Source organism: Ambystoma mexicanum, chromosome 3q (genome assembly GCF_040938575.1).
Source record: "Ambystoma mexicanum isolate Mex_15411 chromosome 3q, UKY_AmexF1_1, whole genome shotgun sequence".
In the NCBI taxonomy this organism is placed as follows: Eukaryota; Metazoa; Chordata; class Amphibia; order Caudata; family Ambystomatidae; genus Ambystoma; species Ambystoma mexicanum.
In genome coordinates, this window is record NC_090926.1 from 494,046,005 (window position 1) to 494,059,572 (window position 13,568).

General features: G+C 45.8%; 1 protein-coding gene across 3 annotated transcripts in view; it reads left to right on the forward strand.

Moving 5' to 3' along the window:
• HMMR (hyaluronan mediated motility receptor) overlaps positions 1 to 13,568 on the forward strand; it is a 630,884-nt gene that overhangs the window by 115,151 nt on the left and 502,165 nt on the right. For all 3 annotated transcript variants that reach the window (XM_069654282.1, XM_069654284.1, XM_069654283.1), the window contains exons 5-8: positions 534 to 722; positions 1,803 to 1,889; positions 2,242 to 2,353; positions 12,205 to 12,270. In XM_069654282.1, the coding sequence (XP_069510383.1) occupies positions 534 to 722; positions 1,803 to 1,889; positions 2,242 to 2,353; positions 12,205 to 12,270 (454 nt within the window). The remainder of the gene's footprint in view (positions 1 to 533; positions 723 to 1,802; positions 1,890 to 2,241; positions 2,354 to 12,204; positions 12,271 to 13,568) is intronic.

Consider the following 13,568-nt stretch of genomic DNA (forward strand, 5'->3'; position numbering starts at 1 on the left):
CAGCACACTGACTGTTATTGGTGCCAGTTCTTAAAGATTATAGTTTTACGCACCACCGTCCAGCATATTATATTTTTTTCAGAGTATTTAAAACGCAAATTATGGCTTGGGCCATGTTTTTATACGTCAAGCTTAGCTAGTGTGACGAAGGAAACTGATCAAGTGTAAAAACTGATGAAAGCCCTTGGAAAGTAGATTCATTTTTAGACCTGATTTCATCTACAGGAGGGTTGGAGTATATTGGTAATTTCTTTTTGCTGCCTTGCATTTCGCACTTAAATCATTTTTAATGACTCCCTCTAAGAAGGAACATATAGTTGTCCTAAATAATTGGACTATATCTGGGTTCGGACAGTCCTTTTGTAGGATCTGGGAAGGGCAGATTTTTGTACTTAGGTGAATGTTGATTTTTAACTAGTCTGCTTTTCTTATAAAGAATGTGTTTTTTTTTTTTTTATATAATCTCCAATTGTTGATTTCAGGGATATGTTAATCTGAATAAAGTATTGATTGGCTTACAATCTCACCAACAGATCCGTTCATTGGTTAAGGAACGCGGCGAGCAGGATAAACGATTGCTTGATCTAGAGGATGAATTTAAGAAGACTGAAGCTAAACTAACATCAGCCATCCGGGAGAAATCCTCTCTCTCAGCCATTATAGCTTCCTTGGAAAGACAGCTGGCTGACTTGCACAAAGCCAATGAGCTTATGAAATCTAAGGTAAGTCTGGTAGACCGCATTATTAGGAATGCAAACATTTTCTGCACTGTGATTGGTCATTGCACCCTTGTTAACACTTAAATCATTATTTTCTAAGTCGGCCGTGTCCCATAAATGGTAAATCTGCTGTGCAAATTCCTTGTTTGGAGCAATACAGTTGGTTGAAATGTGTAGTAGCCCGCCCCCCCATTATGTTTCATAATGCAATGGCAGCATAATTTTTACAAGTGAGTTTTGGGGGGGGGGGGGGGGCGGGGCGGGAGAGGTCTCATCGCATGTTGGATTAATGCGAGATACCTTTAGTGTTTTCTGGTGGCCCCATTATTTTTTTTTGTAGTATATTTAAATTGTCTTCCACATGCCTTCCATAGTCTCTGCATGTTTGACATTTCTGGTTTCATTGATGTAGGCAAAACCTTGATGTCTAACCACCACACCAGGTCGTTTCCCTATCTTTGCCAGGGATGCTCTTGATGTGATCTGTCCCTGCACATTGATGATGTGCATGACAACTTGTGGAAGTGATAAGTCACTTGGATGACTTGGTGAAATCACTGTTCTTAGTGGGATGGGCTTGCTTACTAATAAAGGGCCACTATGGCATTAGACTTTAACACTTGTGACGGGGGGCTTTTAAAGTAATACTTGTGGCTGAGAATCTTTTTTTAAATGTTTTTATGCATGGTTAATTACAGGCTTCTTCTGTAGAGCTTCTTATGTAAGTCCTGGTAGTCTGTAAATGAGCATTATGTGCTTACGTGACCTGCTAAATTGTCCAATGTGAACTTGCTATGCTTTAGCAAATTTCTTTTTTCCACATATGCACAGACCAAATGTGCATGCATGCAACAAATAGGATGCTCCACTTTTGTGCTAGGAGAACGTGCTTCTTGCAAATTTGGCTGCTTGAGTGAACCTCTGGCTCATAAGATGCTGCAGTTTTCAAGTCTGCTTTCCCAAAATTATCCAATATCCTGATGTGTCAAATGTCTCATTCTATATTGAAATGTATAAAGTGACTTGTGTCTGTTTTTTCACTATGTCGAGCTCTCTGATTTAGCCATGTCTCTCGTATTTCAGTTCTCGGATGATGGCTTAAAGAAGAAGTTGAGCAATTTGAGTACAGAATTAATGGAAACAAAGCATAAACTGGACAACAAAGACCAGGTTGTTTTTCAAACGCCAGCTTGACATTTGCCACATAATTGCCCTAGTAATAGCATTTTTTGACTTCTGTTGTCTTTGATTGGGCAATGGGAGGTTTTGGAGGCCATGCCATGTGACTGGTGGAAGGCTGATAGCCAGATTGAATGTCTGCTAACCACCATAGTGCCTGCTTACCCCAACACAGCATCCTTCAAAGGAAGGTCTGAACGGCAAAGCCTTGTTTTCTTCTAAAATATCTATATTGAATGGCATGTGTATGACTGGGAGTCTTTGTTAAAAAAGAAAATTGTGCTGTTTTGTAGAAATCTTGATTGAATGACATTTGTCTGGGATTTGTTCCATTTTTTTTCAGGAGCTCATGTCTCGGCAAACTCAATTTGAAGGGCAGATCAAAATGCTGAAGGCCGATTTGGAGACCTCCAAAAGCACTTTACAGGCATTGCAAGAAAAGAATAAATACCTAGGTACAGTAATGGCCTGCTTTCATGGAAGGGCCTTGATTTTTGCATCTTGTCTAAATAAAAGATCAGCAATTTATTTTTTGGAGCTATGACATTGTCAAGTCTCACTATGGGAGGAAACAATGTGTTTATTTTTTTTACTACTCACTTAACTCAGTTTTATGTTTTCAATACTGGTTTGAATCGCTTTATTTTGATTCAGCACATGTAGTTTAAACAAAACCTCCACAGATGAGGTCCTAAATTGGAAATCTATGGTATAACTGTTTGTGTGCACTCTACATGTGCAGTGTTAAAGCTAGCACTTCACAAAGATGCAATAAAGGAAACCATGTGCTTCTTTGCGTTCAAGACTCTTGCAAAAAGGCATTCTTATCACAATGCTGACTGGTATGATGGAGTCATGTGGGGGCGTGGCTAACTGGTCATGGAATAGGACGTGCTGCGTGAGGAGCTCCTGATGATCTGACTTTATTTTTCCCAAAGTTACCTGTTGAAACTGCAACGAGCGCCTAGAACTTTGGGGGATCAGGCGTCGGAAGCCGCACGCCAAGTGAAGTTCGCTGGAGAAGTTCATAGTCCCGAGGAATCGTGAGATATACATGTTTTTGTTGGTACGGCTGTGTGGCCGCTTCGGCACCAAGATGGCGGCTAACAAAGGTGAGGCCTCCGAGGAGAAACGAAACTGATTTCCCAGAACTGCGGGACATGGCTGCGGTAAATTGCCTGGAGGAATAGTACAATCGGGAAATATGGCAGAGTGTTCGAACTAGCACCATGAGAGCGCCCGGCCTGGCATACGCTAATGGAGCCTCGGAGATCTGACTGCAGGAGGAGATAACATTGGATGCTTGGGCGATGAGGCCTACAGAAGTTAAATGGGGGGGGGGGTGTGAGAACATAGCCCACCCGCAAGACAATTTGAAGGGCCATTTCGAATGTGAGCTAGGAGACTTGAGAGCCAGACCATTGTCGGACCAAGGACAGTGCAACAGCTGCACTAAGGCGGAGGCGTACAGGAGTGGAGGGCAGCGCCATGTCGGCGAAAGGGTTGAGAGTCAAGACTAAGCAACCCACGATGGAGACTTTCACGAAAACACAACGGACCCCCTCAACATCGGTGCAGAGCATGGTCGTGACCCCTGTGGAAGACGCCCCCAAAGGGGGCAAGCACCAGATCCTGGAGGCTATAACGGGTCTGAGTGCTAAATGGGACTTGGCAATGGCGGGCCTACGCACAGCTCTAGAGAATAAGATTGATGCTGTAGGTACGGAACTCACCCTGCTACGTCAAGATGTTAGGGCGCTTGCAGAAAGGACCAGCGGTCTGGAAAGTGGGGTGAAGATTAATACCGATGTTAGCACGAGCAATGCGAAAGAGATTCATGTCTTAAAACAGGTCGCCAACCTAGAAAATCGTGTGGAAGAGGCGGAAGGAAGGGCGATGAGGAACAACATACGCGCGTGGTTGGCCTTCCGGAGGGGGAAGAAGGCCAAGACCCCACAAACTATGTCGAAAACATGATCCTACAAGGGATCGGAGCAGGGAATCTTTCACAGGGATTGGGGCCCCGCCAAGACCGATCATCGCGGATCGCACGATCCTGAATTACAGGGACAGAGAAAGATCCTCGAATATTTTCACATCAGGTGCATAGGCCAAGGTAGAGTTATGTCGCCGTCAAAAGAAGGCTGAGGGCGGCGGGAGTCAAATATATGCTGCTGTATCCGGCATGATTGAAGGTGCTACATAAGAACAAAGCGCTATTTTTTTGATACCACGGAGGATGTTGTCACATGGCTGGACCTGCAGGGCTGCCCAGAACAAGAAGCGGATCGTGATCGGCAGAATCATACCGAATGAAGATTTTGTAAGGAGGAGAACCCTGATTGTACAGAGAAACTGTAACTGACTGGCTTTGAACACAATCTGAGCCTGGTGCTTGATTTAGACTGGAATATAGTGAGTGTAACTGTAATTGGTAACGATTTGGCATCTGTATGCGTAATGTTTTTTGCAAGGAGCAACAGAACGTGGACGACCTACCCCAATAGATTAGTTTCAGCGGCCATTAGGGCGCTTTACCCTACTGAGCCCTGAGTAGAAGCTTGTGCTAGGCAGGGCTAGATGTGGGGGTGCCTGAGATCCAGGAATGGAGCTGGGCAACGGTTGGGGAGGGTACTGTGGGGGGAGGGGTGGGTGGGAAGAAGGTGGGGGGGGATGGGAAGTTGAGTGTGTGGGTTTATGGGGAGTTTAAGTTTTGTTTCAAGCCTATTTGGAGGAATCGGCATGTTGTGCTTGCGGTGCATGAAGGGGCGGAATCGGCGGAGGATCGGGAGGGTGCTTAATAACTACCTATGGGGGACCTCAGGATAATAACGTGGAACGTCAGGGGGCCCTAACAGCTATCTGAAAAGAAACAAAATCATGATGTAGCTGAAAAGGCAGAAAATAGATATCGCACTACTACAGGAGACGTACTTGACGCAAGAGAAGTTGGACCTGGTTAAGAGAAAGTGGAGGGGGACTGTAGTGGGCTCGCCATACTCTGCATATGCCCGGGGGGTGTTAATCTGGGTGGCACCGCATGTCCCGTTCAAATCAATACAAGAGGTAGTTGAGACTGATGGAAGGATGGCTATATTGCGAGGGCTGGTGGAGAGCAGGGAGGTATGCATAGTAAACGCGTATGCCCCCAACCAAAACACAGCAGCATACTTCAGAGCCCTGTGTGCCAACCTTAGTTCGTGTATAGGGAGCGCGGTGATCTGGGGTGGGGACTTTAATTGTGTGGTGGATCCTGTGGTGGACAGATCTGATGGCAGGGTGGGTAAGCCTAGCCCAGCGGGAGAGCGTTGCAGACACTAACTGATTTTGGCTTTACAGATGCGTGGAGGATGAAACATCCCACAGAGGCAATACTAGCACTATTCAGCCCCGCACCAACTGCACACTTGGCTCGATTACGTCTTTGCTACAGCAGATGTGATGTCTGAGATTACTCAAATCGAATATAAGGCTAGGGTCCTCTCGGATCACTCGCCCCTGATCCTCGGATGGCAATATTGCTCCCCAAGGGCGAAGATCCCTACATGGCGCCTCTGAGCGGAGGCGCTTAAAGATCCAGTCTTTAGAGAAGATATAAGGGAAGAGATTGCTAACTTCTTTGAAGAGAATACTAGGAGTGTTGATTCCGCGGGCACACTATGGGAAGCTTTTAAGGTGGTGATGCGGGGGGCGGCCATTGCTAAATCAAGAGGGTTACAGGGTGGGGTCTTTGCTGACCTGCAAAGGATGGAAACTGAGCTAGAAACAGCATTGAAGAGCGGTGACGTAGACACGGAGCTGGTACTCCAACTACAGCAACAATGTGCAGGGCATTGGGAAAGACTCTGCAATCTCAATTATAGGAAATATGTTGAGGCAGCACGTGGGAAGAGATGAGACAGGCCACCTTTTGGCCTGGCTATACAAAAGCGAGACCCCTAGGCCTCCAATTAGGACCATTATTAGGGAGGACGGAGATGAAGTGGCCACGCAAGAGGGGGTTAACAAAGAATTTGTGGAATATTACAGAGTGCTGTACGGAGACGATGAGATGGGTGACCAACGCAAGATAATTGAAACGTTAGAAGACATAGGGCTGCCCAAGATAAGTGAAGAATAGAGGGAGGAGTTAGATGAGCCAATCACGTTGGAGGAGTTAGAAGAGGTTGTGAAGCAGTTGCCTACCTGTAAGACCCCGGGAGCAGATCCCCCCCCCCTCCCCCCCCCAATGCTGGACATGCTTAATGAAGCATTTGAGATAGGACGGTTGCCTGAGTCACTCAGAGAGGCGATCATAATACCGCTGCCCAAGCCCAATAAACCGGAGCATAGATGTGGTTCCTACAGGCCTTTGTCGATGCTAAATCAGGATAGCAAGATTCTTACGGCTGTCCTAGCAAATCGATAGCAGAAAGTGATTGGTAGACTCCTACATCCTGATCAAACGGGTTATGTCCCGAGCAGGAACATAACACACAACCATAGGCAACTCCACCGGGTGGTCGAATGGGGTAGTAAGAACGAGGGTGAGATGGCGATAGTGTCTCTAGATGCAGTTAAAGCTTTTGATTCGGTCAAGTGGTCATGGCTATTGGCCTCTTTGGAAGGGTATGGAATGGGGCCGGGCTATATCAGGTGGGCAAAGATGTTGTATAGTGAGCCGCTTGCCAGGGTCCGAACTGGAGCTGTGATATCCGAAAGATGGCAACTTGGCAGAGGCACCAGACAAGGGTGCCTCTGGTCCCCGATGCTGTACATCTTAGCCCTGGAGCCTCTGGCAATATGCCTCAGGGCACAGTATGATGCGATTGGCATTGAGGTAGGAGGGGAACGACACTTGATATCCTTGTACGCGGATGATTTGTTGCTGTACTTGCAATACCCAGAAGAAAATCTCTTATACATACTTGAAGTGATGGAAAGGTATGCAGAGTTGTCGTTCATCTCGGTGAACCCCCAAAAGTCTGTCATATTCCCGCTAGGTAGCTATAAGGGGACCCCTGTAGATAGACTACCGGTGCTAAAAGTACCATGGGCAACTAGCTCTGTTCGCTATTTGGGCGTAGATGTATATCACACGGTGCAAGAAGAACACAGACACAATAGGGAAGTAGCCGTCGAGAAAATTAGCAACAGCATGCAGTTCTGGGCAAGATTGCACTTGGCGATGATGGGGTGGGGGGCTATGCTTAAGATGGTAGTTCTGCCCAGGCTCCTGCATTACTTTAGTAATATCCCATACATAATACCCAAGAAGTTTTTCAGTAAATTGAACAGCATGTGTAGGGATTTCCTGTGGCACGGTACCCGAAATAGAGTGGCGTTTTGGAAACTGCAGAACTTTTATGAAAAAGGAGGTATCCGACTGCCACATTTTGAGGTTTACTATTTGGCGGGACAGTTACAGTATGTGGCCAAGTGGCTTTCTGATGAAGTGACCCCTGAGCACAGGGTGCTTGGACAGGACTGCGCCCCGTTTTATTTGAAAGAAATGATTTGACTGTCCGAAACTGAAATGAGGGGGCGTCCTGCGATGTTGAGGCTTGGATGGAAAATTTGGCGTAGGGCTTGTCGTTTGATGAAAGTCCCATGCCCATGCCACCTGCAGATACCGCTGGTTGCTTTGTCAGGAGGGGATGATCAGCTGAGGGTGATTGTTAGGACCTGCTGGGAATCGGTGGGGCTGGCAACGCTAGGTGATGTTTGGCAAGAGGGATCCATTAAGGAGTTTATAGAACTCAACGAAGAGGCAGGGCTACACACGGGCCAATATGTCACGTACATTAGATTGGTGCAGATGATTAAGAATACCTGGCCAGAGACAGTTTTGATAGAAGAACCAGATGAAGTTTTGGGAACAATATATGATGTATCCGAAGGAGGTCATGAGATCTCGAGAGTGTACGAGATGGTGAAGGCTGAGGCGGGGAAAGATTTGACACATCTGAGACTGCACTGGGAGGTGGAAGCGGGGGCCCCGATGGAGGATGGGGTGTGGGAGCATGCCCTGGGCTATCACAAAAAAGTGTCTAGAAATGCCAGATTAAAACAAATACAGCTGTTTGTCACGCATAGGGCATACATGACCCCCTTGAGGATATCTAAGTTCCGAAACGCTGGAAGACCAGCGTGTCCTAAATGTAACCTGGAAAACGCTGACATGACACATATGTTTTGGTCGTGCCCAATCATGAGGTGTTTTTGGGGAGAAGTGGCGCAGAAACTGGCTGATAAAGGGGTTACTCTTGTCAGACACGGCCTGGGCCTGCTTACTGGGAGGGTTTCCTATGCCACGGAAACTCAAGCATATTGAGAAACTGAGAAATCTGGCGTATGTGCTTGCGAAACGTAGGACTGCCATGGGGTGGAAGAAATGCCACAAACCTATGGTGGAAGGACTTGCAGAAATGGGCGGAGGCTGAAACGGTGGCATGGCAAGAAGCGAGTAGCCGGGCTGATGAAGGGGAGGCGGGGGTACCCTGCTGGCTTGGAAAACGCTAATGGCAGAATTGTTTGGAGTAATATCAGATCCAACAGACTCCGAAGAGAACGAAACCCGGCCGCATGTGCCAAACATTGAATGAGATTGACAAATAGGCTCACGGGGGAGGGAGGGGTTATGGGAGCAGTGATTAAGATAACTTGATGTGTAATGGAACTATTATGATTATGCTGCTTGTTTGGTTTTTGTTTTGTTTGCATAAAGTCAATAAAAGAAATTAAAAAAAAAAAAACAAAAAAAAATGGAGTCATCGGAGTCCTAAATGTTTCTGGAATTTTGAGAAGGAACTGATCTGAAATTTAGGAAACTATTGGTTGAATTTGTATAATTTTTGTAGATATTACAAGGGGAAAGTGGGACAACCTCAGTTTCTTTCACCACCCTCTAGTCAGGGGTGTAAACGAGTCTATCCTTGGGCAACAGAGGGTTTCAATCGCAAGATGCAGCAATGGCAAAACAGTTGTTCCTTCACTCAGACCTATTAACCACCAGCCAGACCTTCTAGCTGCCAACAATAGATTAGCCAAGAGTTACACTGCAAGTACTAAATTATAGAATTGCGCAATAAGTAATTAAATTAAAATAAGTACTTTTGAGTAGAACACAACACACGTTCTAATTGGGCATGTACACAACAGTAGGGTCCTAGTGGAGTCCCTTGCCAGTGTAAGACCTGAACCTGTGGGTGAACTCTACACATTCTAAAGCAAAGCAGTCTGGGGTAATGGGAGTCCTAAATGGGTAAACGTCATGGAGTCGCCATACCTGTACGTGGCTTGACAATTTCCTCCACAATCTAACCCATTCCAGGATTCATACGGCTGAAAGGTAAAACATTTCACATGTAAAATGACACTAGGCCACCTTAAAAATCCAGTCATTTTGGATATAATGCACTGGGCTTAGCTAGAGCACACCTCAAAGTAACAGTAACCGTGCCCATTCTTATCCCATAGTGAACTGCATTGATTACATTCAGTTACCTTGTCACTGGTACCGTAAAAGGTAGTTTTTGGTTCAGAGCACCACAGACACAATGGGAAATTGGAAACCGTCCAGGTAAGTACTGTTTTTCTGTTTTTTGAGTGTCAATGTTTGGCACATATGGAAAGTGTCAAAATCCATAGGCAAGCTGTGGCAATATGGGAACTACCAGATTTTTACCTCATTGGTGTGGCCAAATGAGTAACTTACCCCAGAGGAAACACCCTTGAATATTGCTAGGTTCAAGGGCCAGATCCAGAACAATAAATACAAGCAGGATTTAAGGACCAAAACTTTAATCGGTATGGCTAGGAGGACATGCAACACCCCGCTACTTCTGGACCCAGGAGGCCCCTTCACAACTATTCCAAGTGATTTATCCTTATGGACAAATGCTCAAGGTGCCAATTACTGTGGTTTCAAATCGAACAATGCCAGAACCTGGCAAGTACACCGGGATGGCTCGCTTTACCAGACCTGTAAACACCACCAAGGGATTTGAGCCCTCAACCAGCAATGATCATGCTGGATGAAGTGTAATATGTACCCAGCAGGACTACTTAACTGGTAGAAGCTGTGACTGAAAAGGTCTCGGGAAGAATGGATCTCCTTGTGGGATTGCCTCACTCCAAGGGGCAAGAGGTTGCATTCAAATAACAGTCCCATGATTGGAAACCTGTGGTGACCACCCAGGATGGCACAAGATGGAACTGCAGTGAAGTTGTGGCGATTTAACCACTGCAGGCAATGACTCCCTACCTTGTAATTCTGAGTTGTAGCTAATAACTGTCCAAAGATGGGACAGCCGGTCCGACCATCAAGGGGGTGGGTGCGTGGGTGGGTGGATTGGAGGGAGGGAGGGAGGGAGAAAGTAAGACCTGCATGAGTTGAAAGCAGATTAAGGAGCATGAAGCCAGGTTCCAGCCAATCTGGCCAAACATTCCTTAAGGAATTCAGGAATGAATCTGAGGAATGGCATGGTCTCCTACGGTTTCACTTAAGGACTGGCCTAAGCCAACTCACCCCCTCCTGCCCCCCCAACAAAATTGCACACCAGACACATCTTCTGTTTGACCCTAAAGAGCCATACACACTGGTCCACCCACACAGGATGTGCACTGGGCATGTCTTGTGCAGAAAATTCAGGGTAACCAGATGGCACTACTCTAGAGGTTGCTGGGATGGACTCTAGTCCGAGACCGCATCAGCACAACTGAAGTTAGACCTTTCTCCTGGTCCCCACAGACGGTGATCAAAAACGAGAAGCTTGGAGTATGGCTTGAAAAATAAATTGGTAGCCAAGTGGCTCCCACATTGCTCTACCAATGCAGTTAAAAATTGCAGGTAAACTCTAAACTAAAGTCAGCTATGATTTATCTGGATAATTCGTCCCTTTTTTCCTTTACCATCCCCTGCGAGGCTAGGGAGGTGAGCCCGCTATGCAAGACCCTTCCAAGGTGTCTGGGAAAGCGGGACCTTACTGGCAGTGTATCCGCTTGATTAGGGGACAAGGACTCCCATTTGTAGAAGGAGCTCCCTATGAGAACTGCATATAGGAGTGGAAATTACTGCAGTTGCTTGGTTTTGTTTCAAACCCTATTGACATTACTACCACATGGTATCCCCTTGAACCCAGCAACTGATGAAAAACCTGCCCATCTGAAGTATGGTGGTGAGAATAAAGGGACCAGGAACCTTGAATGGAGGAGAAAACTATCCGATGCAGAGGCGAGCCTCTGATGTGAGCACGTCCTGGAGGAGAGGCGCCAGCAGTAGCATGGAGAAGCGGAGAGGTGAAAGCAAGACCAGCACCGAGAATGGGGACTTCGATGCTGGAAATGCTTTGGAGGGACATGGCCTCCATGTCCTTGCCGTGTAGTCCTTTTATCATGTGTTCTATTTTCTGCACAGGAGTCCATGTGGGACTCCTGGCAGTGCGGCTCTTCCTCCTTTTTGGTTTGGTGTACAGACCCTTGGGGTACCCCTAAGGCACCCATGGTTGGGGGTAAAACCGTGTACCCCGTGTGTGTGTGTGTGTGTGTGTGGCCCACAGAGCAGGGTATGGGCTGGTGGCAGCTCCATGCTGAATTTAAGTTGGAGGATTCCCCAGCCTGACGGGAAATATTCCCAGCATGTGAATCCATCAAAGATACCAACGCTGGAAAAATGGAGTTCCAGGTAAGAGACTACTCCCGGGTCTTGGGATCCATGAGAAATAGTTGGGAAGCTCCCCTACAACATGGTGTTAGCTGAAAAACGTGTGCTAAAATAAAGCAATTGTTACTATTTTCTTTTAAAGATCATTTCGGGGAGCTAAAATATCTGTTGCCCTGTCGTGGTTTCTTTGCTGGCCTGTCTTTCCACCCCTAAGCCCAGGTTATGCATGCCCTGTCATTGTCCATTCTTCTCTACCTTATTGTGGTGTGAAGAGTAACTGGTCTTCAGGCATGTCAAATGTGGTAGGTTTGTGGGGGGATTGGTGGCTATAGAAGAGTAGCACACTCATCAACCTGTGTTACTGAAATCCAAACGGCTGCTCGGCATGTGCAGAGTATGTGCTCATTGTATACAGGTGTTTAGGATTCCTACTTGCAAGTGGTTCTTGGATAAAGTCTGTTCATGAGGTTTTCATCTCGTCATTGGCCCTAAATTTGTGATTTGTTCCAAAAGCTAAGTTTGTGGAGTAGAGGTAGATTCATCGTCTGGCCACAAATGCCCTATGCATTAAGTATCAATGCTGGAAAGGTTGGCTGGTGTGAATTTGCTAGGCAGTAAGCCTGTAATTTTGTTACTTATGATAATTGTTCAACTGTTTTCCAGAGTGTGTGCACCAGGAAGGCAAACTTCAGAGTGAAGAAGTAGAGCTTGAAATGGACAAGTTGCATAGTAAGAATATTTTATTCCTCATTTCACTCCGATACTGCAAACTGTTACTAATGTACTGTTTAAAATTAAACTTTATTTTTCTCAATTGCACATCAGTTTGTCAAATCCAGTTTAACTTAACGTATTTTGGGTGCAGCCAATGAAATTACTAGACATTGTGTGAATTGCTCCATGATAACGGCTCCTTGGAAAGAAATTGTGTGTGCCGCAGGTCAGAAGGACAGACTCCGACTTTCCATCTCACTGATTTTTATTAAATAAAAGGAATAAATGCCTTTATCTATGCCAAGGTTTTCCCTACCTAACAAGAAAACGAATGTACTAGTGAGTCTCAAATCAGAATTGGTCCACTTTCATCTAACCTACGCTAACCCTACCACTATCATGCCAACAAAAACCAGGAGAAGGACTCCCTTCTCCTGCAAGCTGGTTCTTCACCAAAGTCTGTTCAGTAACCTATTCTCAAGTAGCTATCAGCAATTACTTTTAGTAATTCACATCGTTCTGATACTGGGCTCTTAAAGTTGTCAACCTTCCCTTTTTTGTGTGTACCTTTTCGTTCCCTATTGCTCTCTTCTCTGATTTTTTTATTTTTTTTACTTGTATTTATCCTCCTTTCAAAAGGTAATGTTATCTAACACTTAGGACTTTTCTCTTTACTCCTGGATTCTCAAGATGTATTTCAGTCTCTCTGGTTTTACTTTGGGCTTGGATTTTATTCTGTTTCAATCGGCTCTGCAGGTTTCCCTTTTCACCAAGTTTATTTTGTACTATCTCACTTTTTTTTCTCTTTGACCAATTTGTTTATAAATATTAATGTAAAAAATAGCACTTCATGTAAATACTTTAGCTCAACTGGGACAAGTCTGAGCATTCCATTTTATCTCCCTCACGGGTCTGCTGCTTTCAGTTACTTTTCGTGCTCTGGGATAACATCACTGGGTTTACCGCCTGGTCGTGACCATCTCTACTTGTTGGCCTCGAATTCTTCCAGTGTTTCTCTTTCCTTTTTTTCTCATGTAAGATCTTGCCAGTATGTTCCATGTAGATTGCACAGAAGTGGGGTTGGCGTAGTTCACGGACCCACTGGTCCACCAGTCCACCACTGCTCTGGTCACGCCACCACTTGGCTTTCGTCTGGGATGTATCTCTGTTCTCCTTCCTGAAGCTGTACACATGAAGTTTCTCTTCTCTTTGGTATGGGAAGCCAAACGTCCAGCTTCTCTTACGCCTGCAAGCAAATTTGTAACTTGCGGGTTCACTTCTGTCTCCACCTCCTTTTATGTTGCTGTGGGTCT